General features: G+C 42.7%; 1 protein-coding gene across 2 annotated transcripts in view; it reads left to right on the forward strand.

The window, feature by feature from the left end:
• LOC110503979 (CD166 antigen homolog A) overlaps window positions 1-18,829 on the forward strand; it is a 68,616-nt gene extending 49,787 nt beyond the window's left edge. Inside the window, exons 3-16 of one of the 2 annotated variants that reach the window (XM_021582691.3) lie at window positions 3,177-3,378; window positions 3,553-3,617; window positions 4,061-4,148; window positions 4,423-4,581; window positions 6,942-7,066; window positions 7,325-7,457; window positions 8,009-8,121; window positions 8,414-8,540; window positions 8,821-8,942; window positions 10,474-10,606; window positions 11,218-11,247; window positions 16,988-17,099; window positions 17,209-17,357; window positions 17,469-18,829. In XM_021582691.3, coding sequence (XP_021438366.1) covers window positions 3,177-3,378; window positions 3,553-3,617; window positions 4,061-4,148; window positions 4,423-4,581; window positions 6,942-7,066; window positions 7,325-7,457; window positions 8,009-8,121; window positions 8,414-8,540; window positions 8,821-8,942; window positions 10,474-10,606; window positions 11,218-11,247; window positions 16,988-17,099; window positions 17,209-17,323 — 1,524 coding nt within the window. In that variant the 3' untranslated portion in view covers window positions 17,324-17,357; window positions 17,469-18,829. The remainder of the gene's footprint in view (window positions 1-3,176; window positions 3,379-3,552; window positions 3,618-4,060; window positions 4,149-4,422; window positions 4,582-6,941; window positions 7,067-7,324; window positions 7,458-8,008; window positions 8,122-8,413; window positions 8,541-8,820; window positions 8,943-10,473; window positions 10,607-11,217; window positions 11,248-16,987; window positions 17,100-17,208; window positions 17,358-17,468) is intronic. The other variant, XM_021582692.3, reaches the window with a different exon arrangement.
• The last annotated feature ends 441 nt before the right edge of the window (window positions 18,830-19,270 follow it).

The following is a 19,270-nucleotide window of genomic DNA, read 5'->3' on the forward strand; positions in this document are numbered from 1 at the left end:
AACCCATCTGACAAGAGGAATACCTATGTGAGAATGCTGTTCATCGACTACAGCTCAGCATTTAACACCATAGTACCCTCCAAACTCGTCATCAATGTCGAGACCCTGGGTCTCGACCCCGCCCTGTGCAACTGGGTCCTGGACTTCCTGACGTGCCGCCCCCCAGGTGGTGAGGGTAGGTAACAACATCTCCAGCCCGCTGATCCTCAACCCTGGGGCCCCACAAGGGCGGCAGGGTAGCCTAGTGGTTAGAGCGTTGGACTAGTAACCGGAAGGTTGCGAGTTCAAACCCCCGAGCTGACAAGGTACAAATCTGTCGTTCTGCCCCTGAACAGGCAGTTAACCCACTGTTCCCAGGCCGTCATTGAAAATAAGAATTTGTTCTTAACTGACTTGCCTGGTTAAATAAAGGTAAAATAAATAAAAAATAAAAATAAACAAGGGTGCGTTCTGAGCCCTCTCCTGTACTCCATGTTCACCACGACTGCGTGGCCATGCACACCTCCAACTCAATCATCAAGTTTGCGGACGACACTACAGTGGTAGGCTTGATTCCCAACAGCGATGAGACGGCTTACAGGGAGGAGGTGAGGGCCCTCGGAGTGTGGGGTCAGGAAAATAACCTCACACTCAACGTCAACAAAACAAAGGAGATGATGGTTGACTTCAGGAAACAGCAGAGGGAGCACCCCCCTATCCACATCGATGGGACAGTAGTGGAGAGAGTAGTAAGTTTTAAGTTATTCGGCGTACACATCACGGACAAACTGAATTGGTCCATCCACACAGACAGCGTGGTGAAGAAGGCGCAGCAGCGCCTCTTCAACCTCAGGAGGCTGAAGAAATTCGGCTTGTCACCAAAAACACTCAAAAACTTTTACAGATGCACAATGGAGAGCATCCTGTCGGGCTGTATCACCGCCTGGTACAGCAACTGCTCCGCCCACAACCATAAGGCTCTCCAGAGTGTAGTGAGGACTGCACAACGCATCACCGGGGGCAAACTACCTGCCCTCCAGGACACCTACACCACCCGATGTCACAGGAAGGCCATAAAGATCATCAAGGACAACAACCACCCGAGCCACTGCCTGTTCACCCCGCTATCATCCAGAAGGCGAGGTCAGTACAGGTGCATCAAAGCAGGGACCGAGAGACTGAAAAACAGCTTCTATCTCAAGGCCATCAGACTGTTAAACAGCCATCACTAACATTGAGAGGCTGCTGCCAACATACTGACTCAACTCCAACCACTTTAATATTGGAAAAATTGATGTAAAAAAATGTATCACTAGCCACTTTAAACAATGCCACTTAATACAATGTTTACATACCCTACATTACTCATCTCATATGTATATACTGTACTTGATACCATCTACTGCATCTTGCCTATGCCGTTCTGTACCATCACTCATTCATATGTCTTTATGTACATATTATTCATTCCTTTACACTTGTGTGTATAAGGTAGTTGTTGTGAAATTGTTAGGTTAGATTACTCATTCGTTATTACTGCGTTGTCGGAACTAGAAGCACAAGCATTTCGCTACACTCGCATTAACATCTACTAACCATGTGTATGTGACAAATAAAATTGGATTTGATTTGAGGGCAGGTAGTTTTCCCCTGGTAATGTATTGGGCAGACCGCACCACCCTCTGGAGAGCCTTGTGGTTGCGGGCGGTGCACTTGCCATACCAGGTGGTGATACAGCCCGACAGGATGCTTTCAATTGTGAATCTGCAAAAGTTTGTGAGGGTTTTAGTTGACAAGCCAAAGTTTTGCCTTCTTCACCACACTGTCTGTGTGGGTGGTCCATTTCAGTTTGTCAGTGATGTGTTCGCCAAGGGACTTGAAGCGTTCCACCTTTTCCACTGCGGTTCCGTCGATGTAGATAGGGGTGTGCACCCTCTGCTGTTTTCTCAAGTCCACGATCATCTCATAATCAGCAGGTGAGATTAGGAGGCTGCAGATTGGACAGAACAAAGCAGCAAGAATTGGTGGAGATATGGTTCTTCTGTTGTAGTCATGCACAATGCTCTTGGGTGGTCATCAAGCAATAAAAAACATGCTTATTTTATTTCACAATGTACACCATTTAAAACGGCCTAACTCCATTCAGTTAGTAAGAGACAGACATTCAGTCAATACTAAGAATAGATTGTCCACCGTCTATGTGTTATCCAGACAGAAAAGAGAAATAGGCTAAATAACATTTAGATTCAGAGCAATAAAGAAATTAAATCATTTATCTGAACAAACCAGAAACCTTTCAATATATAAATTCAAACAATACTTTAGAATCATTTAAATATAATAAATTGGAAGGTTGTGCAGGACTATGGTAGATGAAGGAACAAATCTATATTTTCAGACTGTTAGAGTATTTATCTGGTCAATATGTCAGTGTTTTATATCTGTTTGTAACAGTGTGTTATATGTGAAAATGTGTTTGTATTATAAACTGTATTTTCATGTTTAAGGACTCTTGGAAGATTAGTCCAAATGAAGACTAAAAGATCCTAATAAAATAAAATCAAAATCACCCTCTGAATGACACACACACAATCAATGTCTCACTTGTATCAAGGCTTAAAAATCCTTCTTTAACCTATTTCCCCCCTTTTAACGACACTTGTTGAAGTGGATTTAACAAGTGACATCAATAAGGGATCATAGCTTTCACCTGAATTCACCTAGTCAGTCTATGTCATGGAAAGAGCAGGTGTTCCTGCCTAAAGTCCACTGGGCTAATGTTGTAGAGACTGATAGAGACTGAGACAAATACATATCTGAACCCCACCCTGTCTGGACACGTATACACCTTTAAGTGTATTTCCACTGTGAAGACCACAAGGAGATTTCATATTTTGTATACTATATGTATACATATACTCTTTACACCTTCACGCTTCCACAGCAGCAACAGTGTAAAAATAATGGTTGATATTCTAAAATAGCTATTAATAAGTCACAAACTAAGTCTATTTAGCTCCTGCACCATTAGTGGGTGCATGTTTTGGTCAATGGTTTTTATACCAAGACAGTCTTAAAGTAGTGCAGCTCCATTAGCTAAGTTTTTAAAACCCAAACTGTTTTATATGTTTTATATTTATATAATATTTATATATATTATATATATTATATTTATATTTACTGTTTTATATTTACAGGACGATGGAGACCTGCTGACCCAGCTTAAAGACCAGGACGCCTCTGTCATAGCCACTGACAAGTACAAGGACCGTGTCAGCATGGCCGAAAACTCCAGCCTGCTGATTGCTGCAGCAACACTGAAGGACGAGAAGACTTTTACTTGCATGGTGGTGGCTGGGGCTGACATCTCAGAATACCCAGTCAAACTCCTTATCCACAGTGGGTACATAAGGGCAATAGTGCAGCCATACTAATGCATGCTATGGAATGGGTCTTTGAGGTACAATTCAATGCTGTGCTGTGCTGTGTGATATTATTATGGTTAGCCCTGGTGATAGTGAGTGCTCTCTGAGATGCCTACAGCTAGTTAATGTTATGAACTGTGTTCTACAGAGGCTCCAACCGGAGTGGAGATCACAGCCCTAGCCACGGAGCTGGAGATTGGCAAACCAACCCAGGTAGGTTCATCATGTGCTTTGCTTATGCCTACATTATGTTAAGCAGGAAATCAAGGGAAATCCTTCATTGCAGATTAAGTATTTTGAGGCAAACTAAGGAAGGATGGTGCTGCTGGAATGATGAGAGATTTAAAGTGATCTTGATGAATTAGTAAACAGCAGAATATCCCTCCTCCAATTAAAACAACCATGGTATCTAAGAGGGGGTTTAAATTGCTTTGGGCATTTCATGCTACATGTGGGGAGTTCACAAATGCAGTAAATCCAACACAGATGAGAGCTAGTTTGCACAGATATTTGATTAATTTAGTAACAAAAATATTGGAATTTTACTGGGCTACTTTCATAACATAAGGATTTTCCAACCTTTTGTGTGCCCTTGTGGATTGTTCTAAAAGAGGATTTTGCAGTTTTTTCTTCACTTTGTTTTATCATCTGCACAGCTAGGGCAATGCAGCACCTCTGATGCCAACCCAGCTGCCAGCATCACATGGTTCAAGAACAAGAAACCTCTGGTGGCTGATGGGAAAGGTACGTTATTGAAATTCTGATGGATTATTTACAAGTGGTAAATAATGAAGATTGCACATTCACACATTTCACTTGTTCTGTGTGAGATTCCACAAGAACCGAGCAGTAAAATATCACCTCTAGAGCTACATATTTTCTTCAATACTCATAAATGTGTCTGTTTCTACAGGATCTAAAATGTCAGTGACTTGGTGATCATATTATTATTTATCTCTGTGTCTATAGGCTACTCTGTGACCATACCATTTCTAATCAGTATTGTTGTGATTTATAGGCATTATAATCAGTTCCAAAGTAAAGGTGGACGAAGTCACTGGCCTCACCACCACCTCCTCCATTCTGCAGTACACAGCTGAGAAGGGAGACACAGCAGCTCTGTTCACCTGCGGGGCTTTGAATACCTTGTCCTCTCCAGTCTCCTTCACTGTCACCTGTAAGTAACCAGAGAGCCACCAAACTACTCCAACTACCCAAACTAGCCCAACTGCCCCAAAGACCTAAACTGACCAAACCAAACTCAAACTGCCTCAACTACCCTTACTACCTAAACTACCCAAGCTACCCCAACTACCGTAACTGCCTCAACTATCCGACACAACTTCCCTAACCGCTGGTTTTCCTAGGAAGGCTATTGATCTGCTATCAGCCTCAGCAGTCAGCAGTTAGTGTATCGACAAACAGATTAATGGCTATTTTATTTTCAAGTTATAGTTGGAAAGTTTGTGCCTCTATGGCTTTTTTCTTGCAGCCCAGACAGACAACAACAATGACACCATAATGGCACTAATTTAAAAAGGAGGTGAGCATGAGTCTGTTGTGGGAGTGTTTTGGAGCATAGCGTTCAAGGAATAGCATAGTCAATGTTATTTGCTATAGATGGCTCTTTAAATAGGACAGGGCTCAGATGCTGTTTGAATCCTGTTTTTAAAGAAATGTGGGCAATTTGGCTCGTCTGGAGCAGTACCATTGACGTTTGAAAGGAGCTTTTTGTCTAGAGCCTTGGGGTGTGACTGCCATTCGAACAGCTCCACCGCTGCATTCAAAAGCAGCCATCGCCACAGAACACACTCAGAAATGGAGTGTACAGCTCTGAGGACTTCACTAGCTTGGCTAGTCTGCTCCCTCTGATGGTCTCAGAAGCCCTGTCTGTCCAGGGTCACTGTCAATCACCACATTCTTATCGGCAGACTCAACAGCCTTGGTTTCTCAAATGACTGCCTCTTCTGCTTCACCAACTACTTCTCAGACAGAGTTCAGTGTGTCAAATCGGAGGGCCTGTTGTACGGACCTCTGGCAGTCTCTATGGGGGTGCCACATGGTTCAATCCTCGGGCCGACTCTTCTCTGTCTACATCAATGATGTCGCACTTGCTGCTGGTGATTCTCTGATTCACCTCTACGCAGACAACACCATTCTGTATACTTCTGGCCCTTCTTTGGACACTGTTTTAACCAACCTCCAGGCAAGCTTCAATGCAATACAACTCTCCTTCCGTGGCCTCCAACTGCCCTTAAATGCAAGGAAATCTAAATGTATGCTCTTCACCCGATCGCTGCCCACACCTGCCCGCCCTTCCAGCATCACTACTCTGGACGGTTCTGACTTAGAATATGTGGACAACTACAAATACCTAGGTGTCTGGTTAGACTGTAAACTCTCCTTCCAGACTCACATTAAGCATCTCCAATCCAAAATTAAATTAAATCTATAATTAGCTTCCTATTTCGCAACAAAGCATCCTTCACTCATGTTGCCAAACATACCCTCGTAAAACTGACTATCCTACCGATCCTTGACTTCGGCGATGTAATTTACAAAATAGCCTCCAACACTCTGCTCAGCAAATTGGATGCAGTATATCACAGTGCCATCCGTTTTGTCACCAAAGCCCCATATACTACCCACCACTGTGACCTGTATGCTCTCGTTGGCTTGGCTGGCCATCGCTTCATATTCATCGCCAAACCCACTGGCTCCAGGTCATCTATAAGTCATTGCTAGGTAAAGCTCTGCCTTATCTCAGCTCACTGGTCACCATAACAGCACCCACCCGTAGCACGTGCTCCAGCAGGTATATTTCACTGGTCACCCCCAAAGCCAACACCTAATTTGGCCGCCTTTCCTTCCAATTCTCTGCTGCCAATGACTGGAACAAATTGCAAAAATCACTGAAGCTGGAGACTCATATCTCCCTCACTAGCTTTAAGCACCCGCTGTCAAAGCAGCTCACAGATTTCTGCACCTGTACATAGCTCATCTGTAAATAGCCCATCCAACTACCTCATCCCCATACTGTTATTTATTTTACTTATTTTGCTCCTTTGCACCACAGTATCCCTACTTGCACACTCATCTTCTGCACATCTATCACTCCAGTGTTTAATTGCTATATTGTAATTATTTCACCACTATGGCCTATTTATTGCCTTACCTCCCTTATCCTACCTCATTTGCACACACTGTATATAGACTTTTTCTATTGTATTATTGACTGTATGTTTGTTTATTCCATGTGTAACTCTGTGTTGTTGTTTGTGTCACACTGCTTTGCTTTATCTTGGCCAGGTCGCAGTTGTTCTCTCAACTAGCCTACCTGGTTAAATAAAGGTGAAATAAAAAAATAAAACTGTGTGCCGGGTCTCAGCCTGACTGTGTCCTCCTCCTCTCTGACCCCTTTTCTCTCTCTCTCTCTCTCTCTCTCTCTGGCTCTTTCCCTCTCTGCTGTTCACTCTCTGCTGTTCTCTTGCTCCTGTTTTCTCTCTCTTGTTCTGTCTATCTGTCCTCTCCCAACAGACCCCACAGAGAGGATCAGTCTGCATGTCATTTCGAAAGGGCCCCTAATGGAAGGAGCCAACGTGACTCTGAAGTGCAAGGCCGACGGGAACCCACCTCCCACCAGCTTCAACTTCCACATTCTGGCAAGCTCTCAGTGATATGACTCCATTACCCTCCCACACAACCAGAAACCCCACCTGGCATACTGTATGCCCTTAGTTCTTACTCTGATCCCATTAATTACTTGCCTTCTACTCCTATTGTCCTCTTTAACCCAGTCGAACCCTACACCTGGTCAAACTCTACACATCCTACACCATCCACCCTGTCTTTAAAGCGCTACATTAACCTAGACTCAAGCCCATCTGAGAGTTTCAAAATGTATTCCTATGTTCCTAAAGGGAAAGGTGGTGAAGGTGGAGAACTCTGACTCCTACACTGTGACTGATGTCACACGTGAAAGCACAGGGGAATACAAGTGTTCTATTATTGACAATGCCAAGATGGAAGATTCCAAGAACATTACCATCAATTGTAAGTCACTCTTTATCTACAGATATCTTGATCAATGGTTTAAGTTATTGATTATGCGTTCTTCAATTAAGTTAGGTATTATCTTCAACTGAGATACTGCCAGCAATTTCTTTAACGATGCTAGGCCAGCAATGAATTCATGGGAAATACCAGCCATAATGATAGCCCACTTCCTCCTGCTATAGGTTGCAATACTCATCATCTAATTCATAATTAATTTTATGTCCGGCTGTATAACCTCATTAGGGTTAGTTTTCTCAAAGGGGAACATTGTCAGAGTATATTTCCGTTTGCAACCTCATCCCTCAGCAGGAAAGGACATACGGTTTGTTATAGAGAATAGAAGCCGAGCATCTCGTCTCACGCTGTGAGGTGAAAATACTTGGAGAGCTCAGGTCCTTTAATGCGTTAAATGAGCTGGATCAATGAGGAGGTGCTGGGGCTTCTGTAGGGAGCTGATATGGTTTTCAACAGGAGTGCTGTTGCCCCTTCTCCACCAGACTGTTAAACTGCCTGTTTACAGTGTGTCCTCCTCCCTTTCTCCCTTTCAGACTTGGATATGAGTTTGAGCCCCTCAGGGAAGGTTATGAAGAGCTTTGGCGAAACCTTGGCTCTGACCCTGCAGACCCATGCATCTGGAGAACTTAAGGTGTCTTGGACTAAGGTAAGACTAAACAGTATTAAAGTTATTATAAGGCCAAGATTTATGTTTTTGGTTGGAAATGGGTGATAAAACCTTCTCAAAGCGATAAGATGACTTCACGTGTTTTTTTTAAATGTAGGTGAAGGTAGCCTAGTGGTTAAGAGTGTTGGGCTGATAACCTACGGGCTGATAACCTACAGATTGATGGTTCCCTGAGCCGACTGCGTGAAAAATATGTTGATGCTCCCTTGAGCAAGGCACTTAACCCTTGTTGCTCTGTCTGGTAATTGTCCGTTTTGTTCATTCATTTCAGGACAATGGCAAGTTGGACAGTCGTCCCACATTTGACAAGCTGACCTACTCTGATTCTGGAAAGTATGAGGTTGTGGTCACCATGGGTGCTCTCATCAAGAAAGCCTCTTTTGAGCTGGTCGTTGAAGGTAAAGATTTTGTGACAGTTACTCAGATATGGCTTTTCTGTTGTTACTGGGCACATTCAACACTGTTTCTCAAAAATTTATTTTTGTACTTGTTCCTAATGACAGAGATTTTTATTCAAAGATCCCGATTTCCCAGTGGATGGCAGTCTCACTTGAGGAAGAGGCTTTCTCCATATTTGTTTGTGTTGTCCATACTTTATCTGGTGTTGTGGCATGGCATGGTGTGATCATTTTCTTGTTTGTTCTGGTGTAGCTGAGGAGGCTGTGCATCTTCTTGCAGGTGTTCCAGTCATTCGGCGGGTGGCCAAGCGACGCGGCGAGGACGGCCAGCATAAGGTACTTACCTGCGAGGCTGAGGGCTCCCCCAAACCCACTGTGGCCTGGAGCGTCAACGGTACCTCGGTATGAACAAACACAGACATCTTCACTAAGGTGCCAGGACAGTCCACTGACACACAGGAGGCGCCATTAGACATTCACACCCATTGAGACATTCATTATACAGACCACACATACTGTATTTATCCATCAGTTACTGTAAAACGCACAACACCCTTATCTATCTTGGAATTGCAGCAAAGACTCACAAAATCATTAGTCTATCTGGAATTCTCTCAAAGCAACACTTTGTGCCATGCACCCATTTTTGTGTGGCGTGTCACCACATGAACGGAACGGAACACACAAATCCTCGCCATCTTTCCGGATGTGTTACTGCCAATATGAAAGCAGCTCCTGACCTTATAAAAAGAGTCCATTTAAGCTTCTTTTTATTGTAATCTGTCAGGAAGCCAGGGAACTCTAAATCTGGGAGGTTTACAGTCAATTAACCTTTGGATGTCTTTGTAGTGAATCAGTGCTTGTGGGTTTTTACTCTCCACACTCTATTTCAGACAAACAGAAACTTCCCCCATAATATTTTTCACTATGTTACTATTTGTGACTTCCTAAGTAACTTGTCTTCTCGAAACTTTTCTGACTGACACTTTCCAAATGGATGGGCTCAGTGTTTTTGTATATAGGTTTCCTTCTCTCAGATGCACACCACGTTTATTATGCATTAGCCTGTCATGAAGACAAAGGCTTTTTGTTCTTGGCGTACCTGTGTGTGCACTGATAGCACAGCTACACAATGAGCCAGCGTGAGATGATGTGCAGCTGTCAGTGTGTGTGTGTGTGTGTGTGTGTGTGTGTGTGTGTGTGTGTGTGTGTGTGTGTGTGTGTGTGTGTGTGTGTGCGTGTGTGCGTGTGTGCGTGCGTGCGTGCGTGCGTGCGTGCGTGCGTGCGTGCGCCTGTGTGTGTATTTTTTTGTGTGGGTGTGGGTCCATGACCACGCACACACACATTGGGTCTGCATGACTAATCCAATCCAAGGCGGCACTGACCTCTTTCAATGACTATTCTAAGGCTGAGTCACTCACACACAGTAATTGAGTCACAGCCCACATTGCTGCGCATCTGGGGACAAACACACCAGTGCATTCAAAGTTTAGTCTTTTGTCTCTTATTGTGTGATAAAGAGTTCTTTAAAACAGTAAATAGGATAAGAGATCAAATGTAAGCTTAGTGCAGGCTCTTTTCATAGTAGACGCACACTGTTTGCCTGTGTGTCTGGGGGTTTCTCTAGTCACCTCCCTCTATGCCCTCTATGCCTCCTTATCAGGAGTAGGTTGAGCCTCACAAAAATACAACACCACCTCCTAGTGATAGTACATAAAATGCACATATTTGATTTGATTCTAGCAATGTTCATTATGCCATGGAATAATATAAGATTCCATATATCCCTCGCAATAGATTTATATGATATGCATCTTTGTGCTATTACTAAAGAAGAAGCAGCTATGTTCTGCCATCGTTATATCTCTATCAGATACACAAGATACAAGATAAGCCATTGTACACTAACTAACTACGTCTATTTGATTTTCAGGCTGATGAGAGTCCCTATGTCAATGGAAAGATCACACACAAGCTGACCATTGTGCCTACAGTCAACCTGACCGTTGTCTGCACTGTGTCCAATGAGCTTGGCCAGGACACCAGGACTATTAACGTGTCGACCTGTAAGTACAGTGTGGTGGTATGGCCTACAATTCTCTGCCCTATCCCCTTCCTTCCTCTCTAAAGGGTAACTCACTAATTCTTGCGTGGGTCTGGTCTATCACCCTCTTCCGACGCTAACAAACTCACCCACTGTCTGTATGCATGATGATTAGTCAAATAATATGGGACTGTTTTATGGAGGGAACCTTGGCCATGGGGGCCTAGTTCTTGTCTCTAGCCAACCTAAAACATGCTAGTATGCATACTGGGCATACTATGCATGCTCCTTGGCAATAATAATCTCCCTTTGGTTTCTGCAGTATCTGAATAGATAAAGCAGTATAGACAGCCATATCTCACTCATCTTTGTGTGTTTTGAAAGGAATTTGTCCCTTTTTAATTAGACTCCGTCACTTTTGGTCTGTTTGTCGGGATGCTGGACTCTATCCTTTCCCCTCTCTGCGTCACGTTCTCAGTTTGCATGCGACCGGAAAATCTACACAACTCACAGCGTTACACTCAAGCTAGAGTCTAACATAGCCAATAAAGCACTGTCTGACCAATGACATTATACAGTATACTTAATTGATTTCTGGGTTGGACGTTAATATCCCTTTATATCTGATTTCAGTATTTGAGGAGGTGAGAATGGATAAACAAGGTAAGTTGTGATGGTCTTCTTTATCATTTCCTGTAGCAAGAGGGAGGAGAGGAGGGATTCTGTATAAAATATATAGGATTCCCAGAGAAAGTGGAATCTGCTATTGTGTATTATACCCTTCAGAGCGCAATATCAGATTAACAGCATCCAGAAATTTCCCACTGCTGAAAATCTGTTCAACAACAAGATGTGGTGCTGGGGATGTTGGAAATATTTGTTAAGATGAACATACAAATTCTGAGGATCAGAAGGAGTGGAGCCACCAGCATCCTGACAAAATCTCTCAATGTTATCTATCCTTTCATTTGCCAAAATTTTATTTATTACCCGTTCACAAGGAACAGATCACATTTTCACACATGGCTTAGGGCTGGGTTTGCAAACTGTTCGTATGTAGTCAGTGACACATTTATTTAAATCATAATACAGAAGGTTACAAATTGTATAACAACCATCTAATTTTGTGGCATGTTTGTGTATACCTTATTAATTCATCCATATGTATTAATTCACATTTAGTTGTTTGTTTTTTTTTAACCCCTTTTTCACCCCAATTTCATGGTATCCAATTGGTAGTTACAGTCTTGTCCCATCGCTGCAACTCCCATACAGACTCAGGGGAGGTGAAGTTCGAGAGCCGTGCGTACTCCGAAACCAAACCGTACTGCTTCTTGTCATAATGCCCACTTAACCCGGAAGTCAGCCGCACCAATGTGTCGGAGAAAAACACCATACACCTGGCGACCGTGTCAGCGTGCACTGCACCTGGTCCGCCACAGGAGTCACTAGTGCGTGATGGGACAAGAACATCCCTGCCGGCCAAACCCTCCCCTAACCTGGACGACGCTGGAAAGATTGTGCGCCGCCCCATGGGTCTCCCGGTTGCGGCTGGCTGCGACAGAGCCTGGACTCAAATCAGGATCTCTAGTGGCACAGCTAGCACTGTGCCTTAGACCACTGCACCACTCTGGAGGCCATTTATTGACATTTATACACTGGTTTGGGCAGTAACTTTTTTTTAAACTTAAAAAATATATGTTTTACCCTCTTTTCTCCCCGATTTTGTGGTATCCAATTGTTAGTAATTACTATCTTGTCTCATCGCTACAAGGTCAAAAGCCATGCTTTCTCCAAAACACAACCCAAACTGCTTCTTAACACAGCGCGCTTCCAACCTGGAAGCCAGCCGCACCAATGTGTCGGAGGAAACACTGTGCACCTGGCTACCTTGGTTAGTGCGCACTGCGCCCGGCCCGCCACGGGAGACGCTGATGAGACAAGGATATCCCTACCGGCCAAACCCTCCCTAACCCGGACGACGCTAGGCCAATTGTGCATCGCCCCACGGACCTCCCGGTCACGGCCGGCTGCGACAGAGCCTGGGCGCGAACCCAGAGTCTCTGGTGGCACACCTAGCACTGCGATGCAGTGCCCGAGACCACTGCGCCACCCAGGAGGCCCGGGCAGTAACTTTTAACAGTTACATGTAATCTGATTACAGAAAAAAAAAAAAACTATAATTGTAATCAGATTACAGATACTTTGGAAAACCTATATGGTCCTGTGTGGCTCAGTTGGTAGAGCATGGCACTTGTGTTTACAAGGGTTGTTGGTTCAAATCCCATGGGGGCCCAGTATGAACAAATATAAAAATCTATGTACTGACTATTGTACATCACTCTGGATAACAGTGTTTGTCAAAAATGTAGATGATTACATTTAGAAAGGATATTTTTGAAAACATACATTGTGACACCTTTCTATTTTCTTAATGACATTTCATTCAGACTTGAAAAAAGGCATGTTTAACTCCATTGGTCCTAGGACTCCCACAGTGAAAAAGCTGAAATTCACTGCTTTCATTAATCTGCTTGCACTGCTCTCATATTTATCCTCACATTGAAGTGTTTTACCATTTTCTTTTCTTGACAACTATGGCTACAGGTTGAACACAAAACAATGGCTTGTGAGTGTCATAGAGCAAAACGTGTTAGTGAGAGTCTCAGCCAGTGGAGGCTGCTGAGTGGGAGGACAGCTCATAATAAGGACTGGATCGGAGCTAATGGAACGGCATCAAGCACATGTAAACCATGTGCTTGATGTATTTGATACCATTCCACCCATTCCGCTCCAGCCATTACCGCAAGCCTGTCCTCCCCGCCACCATTCTCCTGTGGTCTGTATAGATGGGTCATAATAGTTTGTAGCTCAAACCGTTCTGACTTTACAGATGTTTTTGTGAGCTGAACCACTTTTGGGATCCGCCCTTGTCTCACAAACACCACTCTAGCACAGCCCCTGTTAATTACACACACTAATGGATAGTATCAGCGGATGCAAAAGAAATAGAAGAATCTAATGCAGCAGTAGTCTGGAGCTCAAACACACAATGTTTAAAAGCGGTTAGAAGTCCAAAATGCACCAGTGTGACCATGGGACTCAAGTTAAGTTTGTTCCACCTGAGCATTTTACTTGCCATCACTGTGAGATGTTGTTGTTGTTTATCAACCTTAGTTGAATGCATTGACTGTAAATCGCTGTGGATATCAGAAGTCTGCTGGCACAATCAAATCAAATTGTATTGGTCACATACACATGGTTAGCAGATGTTAATGCGAGTGTCGCAAAATGCTTGTGCTTCTACAGTTGTGGCCAAAACTTTTGAGAATGACACAAATATAAATTTTCACAAAGTCTGCTGCCTCAGTTTGTATGATGGCAATTTGCATACACTCCAGAATGGTATGAAGAGTGATCAGATTAATTGCAATTAATTGCAAAGTCCCTCTTTGCCATGCAAATGAACTGAATCCCCCAAAAACATTTCCACTGCATTTCAGCCCTGCCACAAAAGGACCAGCTGACATCATGTCAGTGATTCTCTTGTTAACACAAGTGTGAGTGTTGACGAGGACAAGGATGGAGATCACTCTGTCATGCTGATTGAGTTCGAATAACAGACTGGACGCTTCAAAAGGAGGATGGTGCTTGGAATCATTGTTCTTCCTCTGTCAACCTTTGTTACCTGCAAGGAAACACATGCCATCATCATTGCTTTGCACAAAAAGGGCTTCACAGGCAAGGATTTTCCTGCCTGTAAGATTGCACCTAAATCAACCATTTATCAGGTCATCAAGAACTTCAAAGGGAGCGGTTCAATTGTTGTGAAGAAGGCTTCAGGGCCCCCAAGAAAGTTCAGCAAGCGCCAGGACCGTCTCCTAAAGTTGATTCAGCTGCGTGATCGGGGCACCACCAGTACAGAGCTTGCTCAGGAATGACAGCAGGCAGGTGTGAGTGCATCTGCACGCACAGTGAGGCAAAGACTTTTGGAGGATGGCCTGGTGTCAAGAAGGGCAGCAAAGAAGCCACTTCTCTCCAGGAAAAACATCAGGGACAGACTGATATTCTGCAAAAGGTACAGGGATTGGACTGCTGAGGACTGGGGTAAAGTCATTTTCTCTGATGAATCCCCTATCCGATAGTTTGGGGCATCCAGAAAAAAGCTTGTCTGAACAAGACAAGGTGAGCGCTACCATCAGTCCTGTGTCATGCCAACAGTAAAGCATCCTGAGACCATTCATGTGTGAGGTTGCTTCTCAGCCAAGGGAGTGGGCTCACTCACAATTTTGCATAAGAACACAGCCATGAATAAAGAATGGTACCAACACATCCTCCAAGAGCAACTTCTCCCAACCATCCAGGAACAGTTTGGTGACGAACAATGCCTTTTCCAGCATGATGGGGCACCTTGGCATAAGGCAAAAGTGATAACTATGTGGCTCAGGGAACAAAACACTGATATTGTGGGTCCATGGCCAGGAAACTCCCCAGACCTTAATCCCATTGAGAACTTGTGGTCAATCCTCAAGAGGTGGGTGGACAAACAAAATCCACAAACTCCAAGCATTGATTATGCAAGAATGGGCTGCCATCAGTCAGGATGTGGCCCAGAAGTTAATTGACAGCATGCCAGTGCGGATTGCAGAGGTTCTTGAAAAAGAAGGGTCAACACTGAAAATATTGACTCTTTGGATCAACTTCCTGTAATTGTCAATAAAAGCCTTATGAAATGCTTGTAACATCTGACAAAAATATCTAAAGACACTGAATCAGCAAACGTTGTGGACATTAATATTTGTGTCATTCTCAAAACTTTTGGCCACGACTGTACATATAAATATATGGATGAGCGATGGCCAAGTGGCATAGGCAAGGTGCAATAGATGGTATAAAATACAGTATATACAGTACATATGATAAGAGTAATGTAAGATATGTAAACATTATTAAAGTGGCATTGTTTAAAGTGACTAGTGATCTATTTATTAAATTGGCCAGTGATTGGGTCTCAGTGGAGGCTGCAGCCACTCTTGAGTTAGTGATTGCTGTTTAGCAGTCTGATGACCTTAAGATAGAAGCTGTTTTTCAGTAATTCGGTCCCAGCTTTGATGCACCTGTACAGACCTCGCCTTCTGGATGGTAGTGGTGTGAACAGGCAGTGACTCGGGTGGTTGTTGTCCTTGATCTTTTTGGCCTTCCTTTGACATTGGGTGCTGTAGGTGTCACGGAAGGCAGGTAGTTTGCCCCCGGTGATGCGTTGTGCAGACCGCACCACCCTCTGGAGAGCCTTGTGGTTGAAGGTGGTGCAGTTACCGTACCAGGCTGTGATACAAGCCCGACAGGATGCTCTCGATTGTGCATCTGTAAAAGTTTGTCAGAGTTTTGGGTGACAAGACAAATTACTTCAGCCTCCTACTGTCTGTGTGGGTGGACCATTTCAGTTTGTCTGTGATATGTATGCCAAGGAACTTAACTTTACACCTTCTCCGCTGCTGTCCCTTCCATGTAGATAGGGTGCTCCCTCTGCTGTTTCCTGAAGACCATGATCATCTCCTTTTTTTTGAATGAGAGGTTGTTTTCCTGACACCACACTCCCAAGTGCCCTCACCTCCTACCTGTAGACTGTCTTGTCGTTGTTGGTAATCAAGCCCACTACTGTTGTGTCGTCTGCAAACTTGATGATTGAGTTGGAGGCGTGCATGGCCTACACAGTCGTTGGGTGAACAGGGAGTACACGAGGGGGCTGAGCACACACCCTTGTGGGACCCCAGTGTTGAGGGTCAGCGAAGTGGAGATGTTGTTTCCTACCTTCACCACCTGGGGTGGCCGGTCAGAAAGTCCAGGACCCAATTGCACAGGGCGGGGTTGAGACCCAGGGCCTCCAGCTTTATGATGAGCTTGGAGGGTACTATAGTGTTGAATGCTGAGCTGTAGTCAATGAACAGCATTCTTACATAGGTATTGTGATAAGAGTGTCTGCTAAATGACCAAATATAAATATTTTGCAAGTGTTCATTTTACATTTACATTTTGGTCATTTATCAGACACCATTGTTCCAGCAGACTTCTGATACCAGTGTAGGGTGAAAGGGGGACACAACATTGTGGACCGCTATTTAAAAAAATGGTATAGAAAGTATTTTATTTATTTTTGGAAAACAATTACATGCCCAGAAAGTATATTGTTACCAAATACATTGGATAAAATAGTTGAAGACCGGTGAAATACAAATTACTAAATACTCAAAAGAAATTGAAATAAAGGATTACATTCAGAAAGTAGCCTACTCAACCCTGTTTATGCATACATGTACGGAAATGTATTTTTTGCAGTCTCTTCATTTGCAGAATGTTCTCTCTCCTAGTTTCTGATTTCTCCTCTCTCTTTGTGCCTTTACAGACTCATCCGATGAGGGTGACACGACAAAGTTGGTGGTAGGAGTTATTGTTGGTCTGCTCCTGGCCACCGTAGTTGTGGGTCTAGCATACTGGCTGTACATGAAGAAATCCAAGTAAGTGCATCAATTCAAAATGCCATTTGTATATAGCATGTTATGGTGAAATATGTATTATTATTGGAGGGCTGTGATTAGTGTTAAACAAACTGATTTGTGTTAAAAGGCAAGGCAGCTGGAAGACCGGTGAGAAGGAGGATGGATCCACTGAGGAGAGCAAGAAACTGGAGGAGAAAATAGAAGAAAAGCTGGAGGAGAACAGCCAGAAAGTTGAGGTGTAAAGAAAATAAATGTTTAAAGAATGAGAGAAAAAAGGTAAAGAACTTGTTTTGAAAAACACATCTACAACTGTATATTAGAATATTTGCTTCTTTTGTTTTAGATTAAAATATGCCGGTAACATCATCACTTTTTATTTTTCTGCAGTGTGGAAGCAGCAACTAGAAGATTTTGCACACTTCTGTTAAAATTTGAAAGGGGGCATTGAATTGGATGAAGATCATTTGGATTCGGACTTATTTACAAAACTTTGTTTCCTCTCAATATTGAATGAAAAAAACTGGCTAAATGAACGGATATGTGTTGTACATAAGCCTAAATTGTCTACACTCTAGATAAAATGCATTAACTTTCCTACTATAATAGTTTTTGTTTCAAGTGTTGGTTAAGAGGGATTTAGTTAAATTGAGAAAAATTACAATTGGAGTGTTTGGCTTGGATTGAATTAACATTATTGCTGGTAGAATTACTACTGGACCAGTTGCCTTTTCTGTAAGGATGTGTACATTGGCCTATACCTCCCTGACTCTCAATGCATCCCGAAGAGCTGAAAGTCTTCACCGCAGTTACGTCTCAGTTCCATATCATCAACACAACCAAACACCCATCCACACAACCACAGTCAGTGCATTTTGTCTGTTTTTAATGGCACATACACTGCCATTTTTTGTAGTCTCCATTGGGAAAATAAATTGTAGAAATGTTAATGAAAGGGCTAAGGGTATAGGCTACATAAACAGCTTTGGGTGTTGTAAGGTAATATGAGTTAAGCATTATACCAAGATGCATTGCCTTGGAAGTAGAGGATCTGTTGTACAAATTATTTCATGACATGTTTCATGGTTCCTGTTTATTTTTTAACATTTTTTTACCATCAAAAGTATCAGGAGATTGAGTCATGCTGTTAGGCATCCATTACACTCTTACCATTTGTTTGTGTATCAGTGGGTCATGTTTAATTTGAATGTAACCACTACATTACAGAATATGTCTTATCTCAGTTGTGTTCATAGTGTTTATTTCTGTGCATTCATGTCATTTTTTATGTGAAAAGAGACAGGTTGTCCAACAGTTGGTCAGGGTTATGAGGAGCATTTAATGAACCTGTAAATATATCAGATCTGGATGTAATTGTGATTTGTTTAGGTTATTTTTTGCTATTTATATTGTTCAAGATTACACAATTAGCATCTCTGTTAGTTATATTCAATTATTCTCACAAATTCCACCACTTAGTTTTAAAGGTACTGAACAATTGATAGTACTTTCTTGCAGGTATTTGACAATGATAATTATAATGTAAGCCTTCTGTGGATTTCTATGAGATTTACCACATGATATCTCATACTGTCAGCTGGCTGTTTGTTTCCTACATTGTAGTTAATCTGAAACCATCAAATTGGAAATAAGACCAAAGAGGGTAAATGTTGCCATGCAAGTATTGTAAATACTGGCTTTTGTTTTTGTACTTTTGTTTAAAATAAAGTGTAGCCTACATTTTGAAGAAAGTTGTTAAAGAATGTTTTGTTTGCTCTGTCATTCTTCTCACAATACATCCTAAAAATGATCACCCTTCGGTCATCATTGAGAATAGGTACATATACACACCAAAATCCCAGAGAATCAATCTCTATTCATCCCTATCATCCATAAATCCATATTTTACAATTGGACCACTATTGAGCATTCCTCAACACTAATAGCATGACTGATAAATCAATATAGAATCATACAAGACCATGATAATCAGAAATCCAGAACCTCACATAGAAAGGATGTTTGCTGCCATCCATTGGCCAAAGAACATAGTACGTGGATTTGCTTCATCCTCATTCAGAGAGATCAAAAATGTTACAAATAAGATCCCACTTGGATATTTAAATTGGGTTACTTTCTGTAGTTGGATCTGATTTGTGAATATCTTATCACATGTTAAATGTTACTAGTAA

Source organism: Oncorhynchus mykiss, chromosome 24 (assembly GCF_057628025.1).
Source record: "Oncorhynchus mykiss isolate SJ-2025 chromosome 24, ASM5762802v1, whole genome shotgun sequence".
NCBI classification, from domain to species: domain Eukaryota; kingdom Metazoa; phylum Chordata; class Actinopteri; order Salmoniformes; family Salmonidae; genus Oncorhynchus; species Oncorhynchus mykiss.